The 21,440-nt window shown below is 39.1% G+C and overlaps 1 protein-coding gene across 1 annotated transcript in view; it reads left to right on the forward strand.

The window, feature by feature from the left end:
* The first annotated feature begins 301 nt into the window (after positions 1 to 301).
* LOC139749087 (lysosomal protective protein-like) overlaps positions 302 to 21,440 on the forward strand; it is a 30,752-nt gene continuing 9,613 nt past the window's right edge. Inside the window, exons 1-6 of the mRNA XM_071662615.1 lie at positions 302 to 464; positions 1,263 to 1,431; positions 4,613 to 4,775; positions 11,834 to 11,968; positions 14,068 to 14,279; positions 18,965 to 19,064. Of these exons, the coding sequence (XP_071518716.1) occupies positions 1,271 to 1,431; positions 4,613 to 4,775; positions 11,834 to 11,968; positions 14,068 to 14,279; positions 18,965 to 19,064 (771 nt within the window). The 5' untranslated portion in view covers positions 302 to 464; positions 1,263 to 1,270. The remainder of the gene's footprint in view (positions 465 to 1,262; positions 1,432 to 4,612; positions 4,776 to 11,833; positions 11,969 to 14,067; positions 14,280 to 18,964; positions 19,065 to 21,440) is intronic.

Genomic DNA, 21,440 nt, shown 5'->3' on the forward strand with positions numbered 1-21,440 from the left:
CTTTTCTCAGTGATTCGTAAAGAAGTAAATTTAATTCTTTGTTCTTAGAACACCTAAGATTTTCCTTTTTTTTTTGATGTCTTGTGTTCGAGCTTGTCGTCAGTCTTGTAAAATACCATAGTCTTTTCTAGTATTACCTCTCCCTTTCAGAATACAAGTTTTAAATAGATATACCAACGCCAATGGCAAACAATCAGGATGCACGTGATACAATAGATATATATATATATATCGCAAGAGATGCAATATTCCACAAGATATTATCTCCCTTTCATGATGCTGAGCGAGGAATCGGAGGTGTGCTTCACGTGATGTCAGTGACACATATCGTCAAGGGAATTTCGCCCTTACATGCACTAGTGCTGATACATATATATTCCCAGGAGGACACCAGCCAGCCAAGCTATCAGTTGTAATCGTGTTCCTCAAGCCACTGTCAACTGAAGGTGTTGGGCGAGTGGAAGGTAAGTGTTTAATGTCAACCAAGATTGAAACTGTTATACCTTGAGCCAGCCATGTGCGGGCAAGAAGAACTACATATATATATACTTATGTATACATCCGCCCATATGTCATAGTCTTTTTTTTTGTTTTTCTATTCTCCTTGTACTTACTCCTTGATTAAGAACAGGGAGGTGAATTTTGAATTAAAGGAGTTTGTAGACTCTAAGAGTGTTAGTATAAAAAAAAGCGGCATTGGTTATTATTTTCCATATACATACACCCATGCATGTGATGGAACCCCTGAATTAAGGGACTGAAATGAAAATGGCGCTCCAGAGGACAAAGGTACTGGATAATCACTCCAGCTCCTCCCTACAGGACAGAGGACACTTGCGTAACGCCATCATGGCCCCATAGGACAGATGACACAAGTGTTGACAGGCCAGCAGTACCCTGCTGAACGAAATGAAAAAAAAAAAAGAAAAGATAAAGGCTAATTTAAAAGAAAATAAAGGCTAATTCTTACATAACCAAACCTTTTAAAATAATTCGCAACCCTCCCATCATCCTCATCCATGATTTCACCCAAAGCATTAATTTAAGTCCATCTTCATTTACAACATCAGGATTACACATCAGCCACAAATGCCTTTACAAAGTTGTTACAAAGATGTAAAGGTAGAATTTGAGACAACTGCTTACCCAGACATAACTTCAAATACTCACAACTTACCATTCAGGCAACTTCATCTTAAGCCTCGCTCACATATTATGTATTATACATTATTTCCTGTATTCAATGCTTCTTTTATTCACAGGTGCAAAGATGTATTGGCTTCTGGCTGTAGTAGCCAGTTTGGTTGTGGGGGCTTTTGGTTCCCCTGCCGCAGATGAAATAATAAACCTCCCTGGACTCAATCATAATATCTCCTTCCGTCACTTCAGTGGATATTTGTCTGGGGTTGAGGGAAAGCACCTTCATTATTGGTAAGTACTGATGATTAGTTTTTACATAAGCTGTTCTTATATGTAGATTTTATGAGCCATTTTCTATTCTCCTGTCATTATGGCACATGTAGAAGTTTGTGAACTCTCTTTGGTTACCAGACTTTTTCTGCCATTTTCTAATGAAATTTCTCTGCGAGATTTTTATACTCGTGAATGGATCAGGTGCGAAAATTCTTTGACTGCAAAGAGAATGTAATTGAGAGGTGATGCTTGCCTTAGTACTCTAGTTGGTCCCTCAACAAGGGGAATAGTAGAAAAGGAAAGTCATTATCTAGGATCGTTTCCGTACTCTGACTGCACCAGTGGTATTATGACGAGCAGATTACTCTTTAGTGAGGGAGGTAAGGCTCTGAAATAAGCTAATATGTGGAGGGCTTTTATCAATACAAAATGCAAGATTTTGCTCATCCTTAGTATTTGTTTCTGTCATTTTTACTAATGATTCAGCAGCTGTTCAGAAATCAGTAATCTTTGTTGAAGACTATGAAGTTTAAGGATATGTAGCATCCTGTAGAGTGGGTATAGGCAGTGAATGTAGGTAGAGTAACTGGCATTGAAAGAAAGAAGGCATTATGGAAAGAACAGAATCATTCTTTAGAGCGTAATTATTTCTTGTACAGTCATTCTTCAGTAGACAACATGGGCAAATTCACATCCTAGGAAACTGATAAATCTTGTAAGGACTATCTAATGGAGTTATCACTCAAGAGGGGGAACAAAGATGACATGAAATTTGAGAACATAGTCACAAGTAGATGTGAGAGCAGTAATTTTCATCCTTGCTTCACTTATAGCACTTCAGATTCATGCATTGCATTTTGCTGCCCCCTCATACCATGTCTATGATTAAGGATGCATTAGAAAGGCATATGTCAGCCATAGGTTGAATTGTGGTGGATTGAAATGGAATCCATATGGACCTAAGCCTAGTTTATGTTCACATAATATCTTACATGTACAGCCAAGTCATTTAGTTAAAGAAAAAATTAGATGTTGCAAATAAATCTACAACTTTGAAGACCCCTTAATTTTAAGTGTGTATACTGTCATATTTCAAAATTGAAATTTCTTTCACATAGAAAAATAGAAACTATTTTTTAATGTCTTATCATGGTCACTTTCAATGCTGGAAAATTTTGTTTCCACAAGCATAGGGATGGATAATGATACAAAATACATCAGGAGAGTGAAAAATTTACGAGCACATTGGCTTCACTTGTGCTAGGAAAATCCTCTGATGCCTTATCATGGTCATTTTCAAAGCAAGAAGAGTCATTCCATGAAATCAGTCTCCACACTATCTGAAGACAGATCATCATCATCAAATAATTCAGGGTCATCTGGCTGGTCCTTAAAATCAAGAAAAAGTTGATCATTTTCTTCCCAAGAAAGTTGGTTGGGATTTGTTTTCTTTAATATGGCTGGAGGGTGACTGTCCTTTGGTAGATATCATGTTGCACTGCCATCTCAGCCACCACCCAGGCCCAGCAAGTAGCCTTTATTTCGAGGTGTGAAAATTGATGCATGTATGTTGTTAGGGAGGTGAGTGCAAGAGTTTTGGAAAGAGGGGCAAGTATGAAGTCTGTTGGGGATGAGAGAGCTTGGGAAGTGAGTCAGTTGTTGTTCGCTGATGATACAGCGCTGGTGGCTGACTCATGTGAGAAACTGCAGAAGCTGGTGACTGAGTTTGGTAAAGTGTGTGAAAGAAGAAAGTTAAGAGTAAATGTGAATAAGAGCAAGGTTAATAGGTACAGTAGGGTTGAGGGTCCAGTCAATTGGGAGGTAAGTTTGAATGGAGAAAAACTGGAGGAAGTAAAGTGTTTTAGATATCTGGGAGTGGATCTGGCAGCGGATGGAACCATGGAAGCGGAAGTGGATCATAGGGTGGGGGAGGGGGCAAAAATCCTGGGAGCCTTGAAGAATGTGTGGAAGTCGAGAACATTATCTCGGAAAGCAAAAATGGGTGTTTGAAGGAATAGTGGTTCCAACAATGTTGTATGGTTGCGAGGCGTGGGCTATGGATAGAGTTGTGCGCAGGAGGATGGATGTGCTGGAAATGAGATGTTTGAGGACAATGTGTGGTGTGAGGTGGTTTGATCAAGTAAGTAACGTAAGGGTAAGAGAGATGTGTGGAAATAAAAAGAGCGTGGTTGAGAGAGCAGAAGAGGGTGTTTTGAAATGGTTTGGGCACATGGAGAGAATGAGTGAGGAAAGATTGACCAAGAGGATATATGTGTCGGAGGTGGAAGGAACGAGGAGAAGTGGGAGACCAAATTGGAGGTGGAAAGATGGAGTGAAAAAGATTTTGTGTGGTCGGGGCCTGAACATGCAGGAGGGTGAAAGGAGGGCAAGGAATAGAGTAAATTGGATCGATGTGGTATACTGGGGTTGACGTGCTGTCAGTGGATTGAATCAGGGCATGTGAAGCGTCTGGGGTAAACCATGGAAAGCTGTGTAGGTATGTATATTTGCGTGTGTGGACGTATGTATATACATGTGTATGGGGGTGGGTTGGGCCATTTCTTTGGTCTGTTTCCTTGCGCTACCTCGCAAATGCAGAAGACAGCGACAAAGCAAAAAAGAAAAAAAAAAAAAGTATGTCTAGAGAAGTCACTTACCTTGCATAAATTTGTTTATGGAGTTTAAAGGTTAAAGAAGCACCGAGAATGAATGAGAGAAGGATTACAGAATGACATCAAAACTGGTAGTAAATTTCAGTGAGTTGATTTACTCAGGTTAGAAACCATAAATTTGTCATCCATGGAAGAAAAAGAGTTAAGGAAGCACATAAGAAAATACTTGTTATAGAGAAATAAAGAAGTGGAGCAATATTGTAAATGAAGAAACAGTAATGCTGAAAGCAGTAGGAAATGAAGCCCATTTGATAGAAACTGGAAGTTTAGAGATGGAGCCCCATGTTTGTGAAGATCATTGCTGATATGTACAACAAGGAATTATTCTACAGTTAATGTTACATATCCATTTATATCCCTGCCCCAGTGAGAAAAATTAACTGCTGCAATGGCTTTAAGCTAGCAGCCCATGTAGGACTCAAAGATAAGCTAATGTGATTCATATAGTAAAGATGTTAACTGTTGCATCACAGAAACTTTCAAAAGTTGTGTAGTATTGCTTTATTAGGTACTTGATCATTTTACAGGTTTGTTGAGTCTTCACGCAGTCCTGCAGATGATCCTGTGGTGCTGTGGATGAATGGTGGGCCTGGATGTTCTTCAATGGAAGGTCTCTTGGCAGAATTAGGACCTTATCTTGTTAATCCTGATGGAAAAACTCTGCGGGAGAACACCTTTGCATGGAACACTGTAAGTGATGTAAATCTATAAAAACAAATTGTCAGATATAAGTTGATGATATAGTACCAGTATGCAGATTTTGAATAATAGAAAGTACTTTACAGCAAATTTAAATTGTTCATGCTTTTCTTCATTTTAAAAATGTTTTGTCCGGAATATATTTGATAGCCTCTCACAGGTTATAGGCTTGTAGGTAATTGATATTCTTATATATTGTACATGACTGTACTTGCATCTGCACCATGCTTATACATGTGCAATGATCCACTAAATTAAAGTCAGCCAGTTGGCAAGGCAAATGGAAGAACTCTGCACCTTATGCAATTGATGGGTCAAACTCCAGTAATAACCTTTGGGTAATACCATCATCTATCTTTAAGGTTAGAATCACTTTGTCTGGACCCCTACCTGCCACAGGGTTAGGACCACTTTTTCGGCAAGACTTGTGTCACAAGCTCCTTGGTTACGCTGTAGTCCTAATTTTATCACTGTTTTAACTTCTTTCAAAGACCAACAAAATAAGCTGCTTTTATACTTTTTAGAGGGCCCTCCTGTTCACAAGGAGGAGACAGATATGTGAATTTTACCTCATTTTGTCTCTGTTTTCCAGAAATAGAGTTACAGAAGGTTAGACATCTTGTGCATCTTGAGAGAGTTGTCATAAGCATATTTAGTGCAGTCCTCAGATCTGGATAAGCTTTAGTTAATAACATTTGTTCATTTGCTCACACAAATCTACCATATGATGTACTTTACATCATTCTAGATTTTAAAATTAACATCATATCTTAGAAAGTCTACTGCTTGAATTATTGTTTCTCTTCCAAGTTATTGGAGATAGGTCTTAACTAATGTGAGTGCAGAACTGATGCCAGTTGATCCCCAAGGTAATCAGCTCATTCTTTGGTTGGCTCCTCCTTTTTATGTTTCCTTTCATGCTGTAGAAGTAGTTGACAAGGTAGAGGACAAAGGGAACTGAACAAATTTGCAGTTTTCATCAATGGCATGACTTAGAAAATATGTTGCATCACTGATGAGGCTAGTACATTGCTTTATTTTTGGAGTGCTTTTAAAAACTTTGCTGTTCTAGTATGTTGTGGGAGTATTATTTGTTATGCATAAACTGGTCATTGTTTATCTGTAAACAGTTTGTGTCCATGCTCTGTTTCCAATTCATTCTATTCCTTGCACGATTCTCACTCTGCTGTATGTTCAGACCTCGATCACTCAAAATCTTTTTCACTCTATCCTTCCACCTCCAATTTGGTCTCCCACTTCTCGTTCCCTCCACCTCTGACACATATATCCTTTTTGTCAATCTTTCCTCACTCATTCTCTCCATGTGACCAAACCATTTCAATACACCCTCTTCTTCTCTCTCAACCACACATCTCTCTTACCCTTTCATTACTTACTTGATCAAACCACCTCACACCACATATTGTCCTCAAACATTTAATTTCCAACACATCCACCCTCTTCCACACAACCCTATGTATAGCCCATTCCTTGCAACCATATAACATTGTTGGAACCACTATTCCTTCACACGTACCCATTTTTGCTCCGAGATAACGTTCTCACCTTCCACACATTCTTCAGTGCTCCCAGAACCTTTGGCCTCCCCAACCTGTGACTCACTTCTGCTTCCATGGTTCCATCCACTGCCAAATCCACTCCCAGATATCTAAAACACTTCACTTCCTCCAGTTTTTCTCCATTCAAACTTACCTCCCAGTTGACTTGTCCCTCAATCATACTGAACCTAATATCCTTGCTCTTATTCACATTTACTCTCAGCTTTCTTCATTCACACACTTTACCAAACTCAGTCACCAGCTTCTGCAGTTTCTCACCCGAATCAGCCACCAGCACTGTATCATCAGCAAACAACAACTGACTCATTTCCCAAGCCCTCTCATCCACAACAGACAGCATACTTCCCCTCTCTCCAAAATTCTTGCATTCACCTCCCTAACCACCCCATCCATGAACAAATAAAACAAGCATGAAGACATCACACACCCCTACCGCAAACCGACATTCACTGGGAACCACTCACTTTCCTCTCTTCTTACTCGTACACATGCCGTACATCCTAGATAAAAACTTTTCACTGCTTCTAGCAACTTGCCTCCAACACCATATAGTCTTAATATCTTCCACAGAGCATCTCTATCAACTCTGTCATATGCCTTCTCCAGATCCATAAATGCTACAGCTCACATTTGTTTTTCTAAGTATTTCTCATATACATTCTTCAAAGTAAACACCTGATTCACACATCCTCTACCACTTCTGAAACCACACTGCTCTTCCCAGTCTGATGCTTTGTACATGCCTTGACCCTCTCAATCAATACCCTCCCATATGATCTCCCAGGATTACTCAACAAACTTATACCTCTGTAATTTGAAAACTCACCTTTATCCCCTTTGCCTTTGTACGATGGCACTATGCATGCATTCCGCCAGTTCTCAGGCACTTCACCATGATCCATACATACATTGAATATCCTCACCAACTAGTCAACAGCACTGTCACCCCCTTTTTTTAATAAATTTCACTGCAATACCATCCAAACCCGCTGCATTCCCAGCTTTCATTTTCAACAAAGCTTTCACTACCTCTTCTATGTTTATCAAACCATTCTCCCAGACCCTCTCACTTCACACACCACCTCAATCAAAACACCCTATATCTGCCACTCTATCATCAAACCTTCAAAATGCTCACTCCATCTCGCATCACCACTACTTGTTATTACCTCCCCATTAGCCCATTATTATTATCATTCTTATTATACTTAACAGCTGTTTACCCCGTCAGCAAGGCAGCGCAAGGGAACAGACGAAGAATAGCCCAACCACTCATATACACATAAACGCCCATGCACATGCATATACATACATATACATATCAACATTTACATACACAGACACATACTTATGTTATCTTATTTATGATTATACTTTGTCACTGTCTCCCGTGTTAGCAAGGTAGTGCAAGGAAACAGACGAAAGAATGGCCCAACCCTCCCACATACACATGTATATACATACACGTCCACACACACACATATACATACCTATACATCTCAACGTATACATATATATGCACACACAGACATATACATATATACACATGTACATAATTCATGCTGTTTGCCCTTATTCATTCCCATCGCCACCCTGCCACACATGAAATAACAACCCCCTCCCCTCGCATATGCGCGAGGTAGCACTATGAAAAGACAACAAAGGCCACATTCGTTCACACTCGGTCTCTAGCTGTCATGTATAATGCACTGAAACCACAGCTCCCTTTCCACATCCACAGAACTTTCCATATTTACCTTAGACACTTCACATGCCCTGGTTCAATCCATTAACAGCACGTTGACCCCGGTATACCACATCGTTCCAATCACTCTGTTCCTTGCACGCCTTTCACCCTCCTGCATGTTCAGGCCCCAATCACTCAAAATCTTTTTCACTACATCTTTCCACCTCCAATTTGGTCTCCCACTTCTCCTCATTCCCTCCACCTCTGACACATATATCCTCTTTGTCAATCTTTCCTCTCTCATTCTCTCCATGTGACCAAACCATTTCAAAACACCCTCTTCTGCTCTCTCAACAACACTCTTTTTATTACCACACATCTCTCTTACCCTTTCATTACTTACTCGATCAAGCCACCTCACACCACATATTTTCCTCATACATCTTATTTCCTGCACATCCACCCTCCTCCTCACAACTCTATCTATAGCCCACGCCTCGCAACCATATAACATTGTTGGAACCACTATTCCTTCAAACATACCCTTCTTTGCTTTCCAAGATAACGTTCTTGACTTCCACACATTTTTCAATGCTCCCAAAACTTTTGCCCCCTCCCCCACCCTGTGATTCACTTCCACTTCCATGGTGCCATCCGCTGCCAAATCCACTCCCAGATATCTAAAACACTTCACTTCCTCCAGTTTTTCTCCATTCAAACTTACTCCCAGTTGACGTGTCCCTCAACCCTACTGTACCTAATAATCTTGCTCTTATTCACATTTACTCTCGGCTTTCTTCATTCACACACTTTACCAAACTCAGTCACCAGCTTCTGCAGTTTCTCACCCGAATCAGCCACCAGCGAACAACTGACTCACTTCCCAAGCTCTCTCATCCACAACAGACTGCATACTTGCCCCTCTTTCCAAAACTCTTGCATTCACCTCCCTAACAACCTCATCCATAAACAAATTAAACAACCATGGAGACATCATGCACCCCTCCCGCAAACCAACATTCACTGAGAACCAGTCACTTTCCTCTCTTCCTACACCTACACATGCCTTACAACCTTGATAAAAACTTTTCACTGCTTCTAACAACTTGCCTCCCACACCATATATTCTTAATACCTTCCACAGAGCATCTCTATCAACTCGATCATATGCCTTCTCCAGATCCATAAATGCTACATACAAATCCATTTGCTTTTCTAAGTATTTCTTACATACATTCTTCAATGCAAACACCTGATCCACACATCCTCTACCACTTCTGAAACCACACTGCTCTTCCCCAATCTGATGCTCTGTACATGCCTTCACCCTCTCAATCAATACCCTCCCATATAATTTACCAGGAATACTCAACAAACTTATACCTCTGAAATTTGAGCACTCACTCTTATCCCCTTTGCCTTTGTACAATCTCACTATGCACGCATTCCGCCAATCCTCAGGCACCTCACCATGAGTCATACATACATTAAATAACATTACTGACCAGTCAATAATACAGTCACCCCCTTTTTTAATAAATTCCACTGCAATACCATCCAAACCTGCTGCCTTGCCGTCTTTCATCTTCCGCAAAGCTTTTACTACCTCTTCTCTGTTTACCAAATCATTTTCCCTAACCCTCACTTTGCACACCACCTCAACCAAAACACCCTATATCTGCCACTCTATCATCAAACACATTCAACAAACCTTCAAAATACTCACTCCATCTCTTTCTCACATCACCACTACTTGTTATCACCTCCCCATTTGCGCCCTTCACTGAAGTTCCCATTTGCTCCCTTGTCTTACGCACTTTATTTACCTCCTTCCAGAACATCTTTTTATTCTCCCTAAAATTTAATGATACTTTCTCACCCCAACTCTCATTTGCCCTCTTTTTCACCTCTTGCACCTTTCTCTTGACCTGTCTCTTTCTTTTATACATCTCCCACTCAATTGCATTTTTTCCCTGCAAAAATCGTCCAAATGCCTCTCTCTTCTCTTTCACTAATAATCTTACTTCTTCATCCCACCACTCACTACCCTATCTAATCAACCCACCTCCCACTCTTCTCATGCCACAAGCATCTTTTGCGCAATCCATCACTGATTCCCTAAATACATCCCATTCCTCCCCTACTCCCCTTACTTCCATTGTATATATATATATATATATATATATATATATATATATATATATATATATATATATAGAATACTTCCCACGTATTCCCTGCGTGTCGTAGAAGGCGACTAAAAGGGGAGGGAGCGGGGGGCTGGAAATCCTCCCCTCTCGTTTTTTTTTTAATTTTCCAAAAGAGGGAACAGAGAATTGTGCCAGGTGAGGGTATTCCCTCAAAGGGCCAGTCCTCTGGGATTCCTCAAAGGGCCAGTCCTCTGTTCTTAACGCTACCTCGCTAATGCGGGAAATGGCGAATAGTTTGAAAGAAAGAAAAAGATATATATATATATATATATATATATATATATATATATATATATATATATGATGGGTTGGGCTATTCTTTGTCTTTTTCCTTGCACTACCTCGCTGATGCAGGAAACAGAGATTAAGTATAATAAAGTAAATAAATAATCCATACATTCCATTAGGATTACAAAGAGTTCATTATAAAGTCCTGAAACTTTTCTTTATTTCTATATGTTCATAATTACCTATAGTAGTGAGGGAGCTCCAGAAATAAAGAAATGGCTTCATTTGCTCACATCCCTAATTTAAAACTTATGAAAACAAATGTCGAGAAAACCACATCGTTTTACAGATTGATTGGAATAGTCATAGCATACTGATATAGATCCCAGATGCAGTAATTAGCTTTTAATGTTTATGATGTGAAGATCATTACAATGGTATGGGCGTACAGACGTCTAAAGAAAGGAACCCACGCCAGGCAAGGGACTTGAAAATCTTGGACAGTAACAACAGCAACCTGATGGTTTTTTGCATTGGTTTACTCTCAAGTTATTTGCCTTCAAGGGTTTATATTTTCTCAATATCTAGAGGAGCTGTAGTTGGTAGACAGCCAACAACCAGGGAGTTATATTACCAGTACAACCTGCCTGAGTATTGGGAGGGTTAGTGACAGCTGCATAGTGAGCCAGCACTTCAGTGATTGTCAAGGTGAACTCTTCTGACCCAGTTAGCTACTGGCATTCTGGTAACAAACATACAATCTCTTCATATCATACACAACACTTGACAACACTTAACTCCCACAACTCTTTCTTTATAACTCTAGATTTTCTTGCTGAGTACTATGCACCAGTCATGCCTTTTGGCCAAATGTTAGCAGCAATAGATAGAGAGTTAGAAAGAACATTAGGCAGGAACATTAAGTAGACATAGTAGGCAGGAACACAAGGCAGGAGCATTAGGTAGTAGAAGCCAGTAGGGACATTTGGTAGGACCCTTTGCAAACACTGCATTAGATTTGCCCCGTGCCAGTGGCCAGTTAAGGGCTAGGTGCTAAATGCGGAGAAGCAGCAATGGAGTTCACTAGTTGTAGAGACTCTTTTGCCATAGTCATCTCATTGAAGAAGTTCCAGTTAGGAACAGATGTCAGAGATATAGATGGATAGCTGTGAATATACTGAGCAAAATATTAGAAGTTAAGAGTGTACTGAAGGTGAGATTGAATTTAATATGGATTGGCCAGATAAAACATGTTGGCTAAGGATGTTATGAAAATATTGATAATAACTGATATCAGAAGAATTTTTTTCATGTAAGCTAAAAATTTGTGTTGGCATCTCTCAGGTGGCTAATGTGCTATTCTTAGAAGCACCTGCCTGTGTTGGTTTGTCATATGACTCCAACAAGGACTGCGCCACTGGCGATGATGAAACCTCACTGTCCAATTATCTGGCTCTTCAAGACTTCTTTATAAACAAGGTGAGTTTTCTGTTGAGTGTCAAATTGTGTTCTGAATATTCTTGTAAGAAAATTGTCAAAGATGTGTTGTAGAGGGTTTAAATCTGAAGATATGAGTTTGTCATCAAGTTATAGGTTTAAACATAAGTAATGTCACTGGAAGGGAAATTATTTTAATACCCATGAACTAGATATGTATTTGGGTTATCATGAACTCTCAGTTTCATGTATTGAAGCAGTTTACTGCACTCTCAAATATGTTTTTGGTTAGGTAGGGTAGAATCAATTTCTGGGCTTAATATTTTGTTAAGGTACGTGACTTTATGTAGAATGAGATCTTCAAATGTAATAATTGCAGTGTTGTAGTGCCTTAGCTACTGAGAACAAAGTTTGTATCTTTATAAACCAGCCCTTATTGTCTGTAGCTTAAAACATAGGTACAACCAAGCTTGCTTGGTAATGGTGGCGCCACTTACCCTAGATTGCTGTCAGGGGAGTATATAAATGAGTTCTCAGAATATGTCATCACCATGCATTTTTTCTCATAATCATAGGAGAGACATACATAAGCAGCACTGGTAAATACTTACCATTGTTATTAGCCTTGTATTTCAAATGAAATAGTGATTGAATATAGTGAAACCCAGTAGACACTATAGCCCACACTTCTTTGGAAGTAAATGGAGAATTAATTTATTTGAAATTAAAGTAAGTATATTACTTAAGACAGCTTGGCCATCATCTCTATCTGAATCACAATTCCAAACAGCTTGGCCATCATCTCTGTCTGTATCACAATTCATTGTAATTTCATATTTAGAATTAAAGAACTTGCTAGCCTGCAACCATGATAAGACAAAATAAAAAATAGAAGTGCAGATAAACCCATCCCTTTAACTGTCGAAATATGTTAAGATGATTGCTTTGGTAGCTCTACTGCATGTGCACATGTTTCCACTGTTACATATGACTGGCTTTGCTGGACACCCATAGCCTCAGGACATTTGATTGTAACTGTACATGCTTCCTCAGTCACCACTCTCCCATGTAACAAACTTATACCTTTCTAGTTTTAACACTTCTCTCTCTCTCCCAAGCCTTTACATAGTGGTACTATACATACATGCATTCTGCCAATTCTTGGGCATCTTACCATTATCCATATTTACGTGGAAAATCCTAACTAATCAGTTAACAACACAGTCACTCACTCTCTTTAGAAATTCTCCTGCAATACTATCTACATTTCATCTCATGCAATGCTTCCACAACCTTTTCTATTTTCACCAAACCACTTTCTTTGACTTTCACACTTTGTGCATATTTCCCCAACCCAAACACTCTACATCTGCCACCTTATCACTAAACACATTCAACAGTTCTTTAAAATACTCTCTCCATCTCCTCCTCTCAGACCTATTACCACTTCCCCATTTGACCCCTTCACCAGTGTCCCCATTTGGTATTTTGTTTTTCCCACACTAACCTCCTTCCAAAATACTTTCTTATTCTCCCTGAAGGTTACTCATACACACTAACCCCACCCCTCATTTGCCCTCTTTTTTTTTTTTTTTTTTTTCCTTTTTTTTTTTTTAACTCCAAGAGACAACACACACACACACACACACACACACACACACACACACACACACACACACACACACACACACACAGTGACTCACTCATGCTTCCATGGTTCCACTTGCTATTAAGTCCACTCCCAGATATCTAAAACGTTTCACTTCCTCCAGTTTTTCTCCATTCAAACTTACATCCCAATTAACTTGTCCCTCAACCCTACTGAACTTAATAACCTTGCTCTTATTCACATTTACTCTCAACTTTCTTCTTTCACACACTTTTCCAAACTCATTCACCATCTTCTGCCGTTTCTCACTCGAATCAGCCACCAGTGCTGTGTCATTGGTGAAATTGTATAGAATTCATAGTGCCTTACTTTTGCAAAATTCATCGATGAAGTGCATGGTTAAGTTCATCTGTAAACATGTGATGAATGTTGGATGTAAGTCACAAGCAGAATGCTTAGGATGCAGTTTTATTTCATGACCTTTTTTCTGTTCCCTAATTCTTAGTATTTGTTCTTATTTGAAAACCAACAGTTTCCTGAGTATCGCAAAAATGAATTCTACATCACTGGAGAATCTTATGGTGGCATATATGTACCAACATTGGCAGTAAGGGTGCTGCAGGGTCAGCAGAATTTCACCATTAACTTAAAGGGTTATGCTGTTGGCAATGGCCTCTCTAGTTACAAGCTCAATACTAACTCCATCATCTTCTTTGGATACTACCATGGCCTCTATGGTAATGAGTAAGTATTCATTGTGAATTCAACATTGTTATAATAATTTGTTTAAAGCTGATTATTGCCTGTGGGAGGAATGAAAATTTAATGAAATAGAAATTAATGCTTAAATGATTGTGCCTTTTCAGCATATTTTGTTGTATGCAGTTGGAATATTACCAGTTATTGTATTACATATTAGGAGTTATAGAAAAAATCTGCTGCTTTTCTACTAATGTTAAGATTTATTTTTCTTTTTAAGATAGAAAGATGAATTGCTTAGTTCATGAGTTCCATGTGCACGTTTTAGCTGCATTAGCTCAGGATCGGGAGGTCTTTGCCATCCCTTAATCCTATCTTGACTTCTATACTTACTCCTGTACCCTTTATTATTCTACTAAGGAACCCAACAACCCTTCTTCTTAGTTAAAAAAAAAAAAAAAGAATAGTCATTTAATGACCCTCATAGAATTTATTTTTCAGTCCAGGAATCATCTTGGTAACTCATTGTTGTACTTTTCCCATTCTGTCTACTGCAAGTTGCAGCTTATAAATCAACATGGTGTATTGGTTGACCTTAATTTCTTCTGCCAAAAATTCTGATTCAGGCATTTACCTGCTGTTGGTTTAAATCAACCCCCTAACACTGGACATGCCAGTATTGAGGCATCATGTGATCATTTGGTAATTACATTTGCTGTCGATGAGACTTACAGTGCTTTTCCATAATTTTAGCTCTTATTTATACTGAATCATATACATTATGAAAAAAGTAAATGTTTAATAGGAGAAACAAAACTGCAGGTGTGTACCAAATATGTAAGTGTTTAAAATCTGAGCTATGACCCTGTAATGAGTAATTTAGACCTGGTACATGTGGTAGGCAGCTAACAACCAGGGAGGTATAATACCGGCACTACCTTCCTGGGTATGAGGGTTAGTGACAGCTGTATAGTGAGCCAACACTTCAGTGGTTGTCAAGTTGCACTCCTCTGACTCAGGCAGTTGTCTTATGTTTCTAGCCTAATGAAGGTGGTGTACTCATTTTATACCTATCCTATAAATTGATCCCTACTCTTGGAAGTAAAGAATTAAGTTCAAAAATCAACTTATGGGCTACATTTTACAGTATGTCTCTTTTCAAGAAGGATAACCGAAACTAAGCACAGTATTCAAAATAGGATGCAGCCATTGAATTTTGAGAATGATTCCCATTGACTTATATTCAAAAGTCTACTTATAAATCCAAGAATTTTGTTCGCCTTTTCTACTGGGTAGTATCATTTCTGTTGAATTGTGAAGTTTAAGGGTTAAACAGTGGGCATGACCTAGAAATTCCATCATGCTGTGCAAAGAAAAACTCCCTAGTGAAATGGTAGATTACTAATTAAAACAGAAATATAATGAAAGTCATATTATCACCTTTGTGTGGGCCTGGTTTAGTGCCAAGTGAGTACACCCAGTCCTCACTTTAGGTGGATTTACTATATGTGATTTGATTTTGCTATTATGAGAGGAACGTAATTCTATCAGTCCCTCTTTTAATGAGGTCAAAATTTGCTACTTACCGGGTGTCTATGGTAGAAAGTGTGCCAGAACTTCAGTAAGAGTTTGCTGGCAAAGTAAGCATGGGTCATGGGTGGAGCATGCTACTTTCCCACCAGCAGGTCAGTTTCACAGTTATTACCATTGTGTACATACATATCTTTGCTACTTGAGTGATTAGGGTATACTTGCTAGTGTGATTTTCCTGTAACTGACTCTGTTAGGTTTTGTTAATATGGCATCCAAACTTCCAGCAACATTTTCTCCTACCCCAGAACTGATATTTAAACAGAGCTCTCTAGCTGTAGAAATGAAGTTAGATATCTCATGACGTGCTGATGCTGGAGAGGGAGTGTTATAGTAAAAAGTGTGCCAAAACTTTAGTGAGGGTTGGCAGATGGAGTTTGCTTGGGTCATGGGTGGAGCAAACCATGTTCCCACCAGCGGGTCAGTCTTTTAGTTAATGCCCTTGTGTGTGGATCGTTGCTACTTCCTGCTGTTTGGATATACCTGTTAATGTGATTTTCTTGCAACCTGCCATGTTTGTGTTTGTTAATGTGGCATCCAAACATCCAGCATCATCTTCTCATACCCCAGAACCAGCAGTTACGTGGAAAAGAACCTTTTAAAAATCTTAAAAACATACTAATGCTGGTGAAGAAGTGTCAGTGTTTGGGCATGCTTATAACCTGGGTTAATCTACAATTTGCAACATGAAAAATGCAGAGAAAATTTGATATTTGAAGTGCTATGGTCTACTTCACTGCCCACCAAGGAAACCACAAGTGTTAGAAGATGGGGAAATTGCTCTCATTATATATACAGCATGAGACGAAGAAGAAAAGCAGGCTTAGTAACCTTCAGCTATGGTCTAAAGCTCTGAAGATTTATGAGTGTAAGTTACATAATTTGAAAGTAACAGGAGAATCCACCAGTACAATATGTGATTTATTTTTGTGCAAGGGATAGGCAATTTTCAGATTATTTAATATGTTGAAAAAAATTGAATAACTGAAATGTGTGATATATGAACCAGCCAATTTCCCCAAGCATTTCAGATAACAAGATTTACTTTTATTATGAAATCATACCTGGAAAGAGACTATGAAGCATATTGTGATTGTGTTTAGGTGTATATTTATTTTATTTTTTTATTTGCTTTGTCGCTGTCTCCCATGTTAGCAAGGTAGGGCAAGGAAACAGACGAAAGAATGGCCCAACCCACCCACATACACATGTATATACATACACATCCACACATGCAAATATACATACCTATACCTCTCAAAGTATACATATATATACACACATATATACATATATACACATTTACATAATTCATACTGTCTGCCTTTATTCATTCCCATCGCCACCTCGCCACACATGGAATAACAACCCCCTCCCCCCTCATGTGTGCAAGGTAGCGCTAGGAAAAGACAACAAAGGCCCCATTCGTTCACACTCAGTCTCTAGCTGTCTTGTAATAATGCACCGAAACCACAGCTCCCTTTCCACATCCAGGTCCCACAGAACTTTCCATGGTTTACCCCAGACGCTTCACATGCCCTGGTTCAATCCATTGACAGCAAGGCGACCCCAGTATACCACATCGTTCCAATTCACTCTATTCCTTGCACGCCTTTCACCCTCCTGCATGTTCAGGCCCCGATCACTCAAAATCTTTTTCACTCCATCTTTCCACCTCCACTTTGGTCTCCCACTTCTCGTTCCCTCCACCTCTGACACATATAGCCTCTTGGTCAATCTTTCCTCACTCATTCTCTCCATGTGACCAAACCATTTCAAAACACCCCCTTCAGCTCTCTCAACCACACACTTTTTATTACCACACATCTCTCTTAGGTACAGTAGGGTTGAGGGTCAAGTCAATTGGGAGGTGAGTTTGAATGGAGAAAAACTGGAGGAAGTGAAGTGTTTTAGATATCTGGGAGTGGATCTGGCAGCGGATGGAACCATGGAAGCGGAAGTGGATCACAGGGTGGGGGAGGGGGCGAAAATTCTGGGAGCCTTGAAGAATGTGTGGAAGTCGAGAACATTATCTCGGAAAGCAAAAATGGGTATGTTTGAAGGAATAGTGGTTCCAACAATGTTGTATGGTTGCGAGGCGTGGGCTATGGATAGAGTTGTGCGCAGGAGGATGGATGTGCTGGAAATGAGATGTTTGAGGACAATGTGTGGTGTGAGGTGGTTTGATCGAGTAAGTAACGTAAGGGTAAGAGAGATGTGTGGAAATAAAAAGAGCGTGGTTGAGAGAGCAGAAGAGGGTATTTTGAAATGGTTTGGGCACATGGAGAGAATGAGTGAGGAAAGATTGACCAAGAGGATATATGTGTCGGAGGTGGAGGGAACGAGGAGAAGAGGGAGACCAAATTGGAGGTGGAAAGATGGAGTGAAAAAGATTTTGTGTGATCGGGGCCTGAACATGCAGGAGGGTGAAAGGAGGGCAAGGAATAGAGTGAATTGGAGCGATGTGGTATACCGGAGTTGACGTGCTGTCAGTGGATTGAATCGGGGCATGTGAAGCGTCTGGGGTAAACCATGGAAAGCTGTGTAGGTATGTATATTTGCGTGTGTGGACGTATGTATATACATGTGTATGGGGGTGGGTTGGGCCATTTCTTTCGTCTGTTTCCTTGCGCTACCTCGCAAACGCGGGAGACAGCGACAACGCAAAAAAAAAAAAAAAAAAAAATCTCTCTTACCTTTACATTACTTACTCAATCAAACCACCTCACACCACATATTGTCCTCAAACATCTCATTTCCAGGACATCCACCCTCCTGCGCACAACTCTATCCATAGCCCACGCCTTGCAACCATACAACATTGTTGGAACCACTATTCCTTCAAACATACCCATTTTTGCTTTCTAAGATAATGTTCTCAACTTCCACACAATCTTCAAGGCTCCCATAAATCATTGCCAACCCACCCTATCTGTGGTCCATTCTGTACCAGTTTAGAGAAAACGATAATACTACTTTACTATAGGGTTTTCCTTAACTTAAGGATAATATACACATATTCTGTAAGTAATATTTTCTATACTTGGCATAGATAACTTTTCTTGAATTGCATAATTTAAGGACTAGTTATAAGTTCAACTAGGTAATACTTTGTAGATGTTCAGTTATATTCTTTACAGTTTGTGGACTCGACTGGTAACACATTGCTGCAAAGGAAGACATGCTTCAAAAGAAAACTGCAACTTTTATAAGGCTTACTGGCCCTTGTGTACTGAAGCTGTAAGTAAATATCTCACAACCTTTGCGTAATCTTGATTGCACAATTTTTTTTGATTACTTTTAATATTATATTTGATTCTCAATTGGAGCTTGGAAACTTTACTGCCTTGACTGACATCTTTTGTTGTATCACCAGTTTCATTATTCTAGCATTCTTTTAATATTTGACTGAACCTGAAGGATGCATATTAGCCACAGTTCCCTCAAGACAAATTAACCAAATTACAAAGATTAGCCAACCAAAAAGTATGATTGCTTTCCAATAGCTCTTCTCCAAGGCTAGTGAGTAACACATTCAAAAGCAGATGAAGAGCAGAACCTTCATACTGTGTTCACCTAGTTTGAGGCCTGAATACTCATCCATAGTTACAAAAAGTCATGCAATAAATTGCACCCCAAATAAATATACTTTAAAAGTGACATCACATTGTGGTAAACTGTAGCATTATCTTATAAGATATCCAACACACATTGATACGAGAAGAATCTTATGTGCTTAATGGATTGCTCAGATGGCTTGTGTAATTTGTTCATTATGGAAGTCTGTCAGATGCAGACTTACCTGGCCACAATCTGCCATTTGTAAGTGGTTCAGAGAAGCTTCCAGGACAGCAATAAGTCATCAGCAACATGTGACTTGTAAACCAGATGAAAAAGTTCAACAGCAAGAATTAGGTTTGGTTTGAAGTGAAGAAACCAGGGATTATCTCTCATGCACTTTTGGTATAGATATCCTTCATAAGTTAATGTGGATGCATTAAAAGAACACCTTGTTAACTTTCAGAACTGTTAATATTTGAACTTTACTTTGTATGTTTAGAATTTTGAGATACTTTCAGCATTTGCCAAAGTTATACAAAGTTTTGCTTCATGTTTTCCCCAATAGGTATTCATATATACACTTTCCTTTATGCATTTTTCTCAATATGAAAGTAACTACAGTGCACAAAACAGAAAATTAAGTGCATTAAAAAAATCAGTATATCAGGTATTGTGGTGGTTGGAGTATCTTTTAGGGGTCAGATCCTTAAAGTGATTACTATGTTGTAGGAGCTTGCAGGTGATGGTGTGAGGGTTAGGAAAGGTAGTTTTTTTTAAAAGTTATCTTTAGACAATGAATAGAGTTCTGATAAGACCCAGGCAAAACTCATAGAAAGCTATGGTTCATTATCTTGTTTGGGTGGAGCTGGGGTGGTCATAGTAAGATAAACTCTTGGAAATAAGTGGTGATGCTCTTATGCCATCCTTTTCCCTTGTACTTAGTCAGCAAATCTGTGTAGCCTTTCTTGAACTAGTCAAGGTTAAAGAAAAACTAGGTGTCTCTTTCAGGTTTGAATTATAGCTGTGTGCCATCTGTACAATTTGTTTGATGTCGTCAGTTCTCTGTAGCACTTAATGCTGAAAGCTATCAACATTAAAGGTAACCACTCCTTATCTTCCTTTTCCGGGTCAGGGCTGCTGTCCTGTGATAGGTTGATCAGCTCCTTGGAAGTGATTTGTACTTGATGGGACTTGATCAGCTCATTGATGTCACTGTTGTTTGTCTTTAATGTAATGCCCTTGTCATGAAGACTGAGTTGTTGGTGGATTGTCCTTTAAATTTTTGTCAGAAAATTTGATATCGGAAACAAAGTTGACCACTGGGGACTTCTTGATATGTTCAGGGTGGTCTTGGTGATGAGAGACTGTGACTCTTCTATATCATGCAAACTCATCATGATGTAGATGCTCTGCACCAGAACTGCCTCACAGTTGTATCTGTGAGGTACCAGTCTTAGAAATGTAATTTTATTCCCTTTGCATGAACTAAGTGAACTTGCAGATTATTGGAAGTGTAAGATGAAGTAATTACTTGCCTAAATTTTAAAATATTCTTTTGGTACTTACCACATTACCTCATTCATTGTTTAGATATTAAATATTGGATCCTTATGTTCAAGTAAAATTGTGTATTAATCATCTCGGGTCTTTTTTCATAGGCAGAATAATTTGTAACACAGGCTAGACAGCTTTTAGCACGGATTCTATTACATGCCTTTAAGTTTATTAATTAAGAGTAATCTTTCCTTCCTTCTAAAATGATGTTTTCTCATGCATTCTTAGTTTTTCTTTTACTTTGTTTTTAAAGCTCCAGTCACGGACAAAGTCCACTTCAAGGCCAGGCCTTAATTGAAATGTCCAGAGAATTAAGAAACTGGAAAGGAAAAGATGGGAAAATATTAAATTATTCTTATCTTCATTTCATTTATGTATGATTAGATAACCTTGGTTAGTCATGAGCTGAGCATGTGGTTTATCATCCTGACTTGCAGGTGTTCTAAAGATTTTTCATGGTTGGACCAATACAAGGGTGCTTTCTGGCCTTAGGAGAGTTGG

The sequence above is a fragment of the Panulirus ornatus genome, chromosome 6 (assembly GCF_036320965.1).
Source record: "Panulirus ornatus isolate Po-2019 chromosome 6, ASM3632096v1, whole genome shotgun sequence".
In the NCBI taxonomy this organism is placed as follows: Eukaryota; Metazoa; Arthropoda; class Malacostraca; order Decapoda; family Palinuridae; genus Panulirus; species Panulirus ornatus.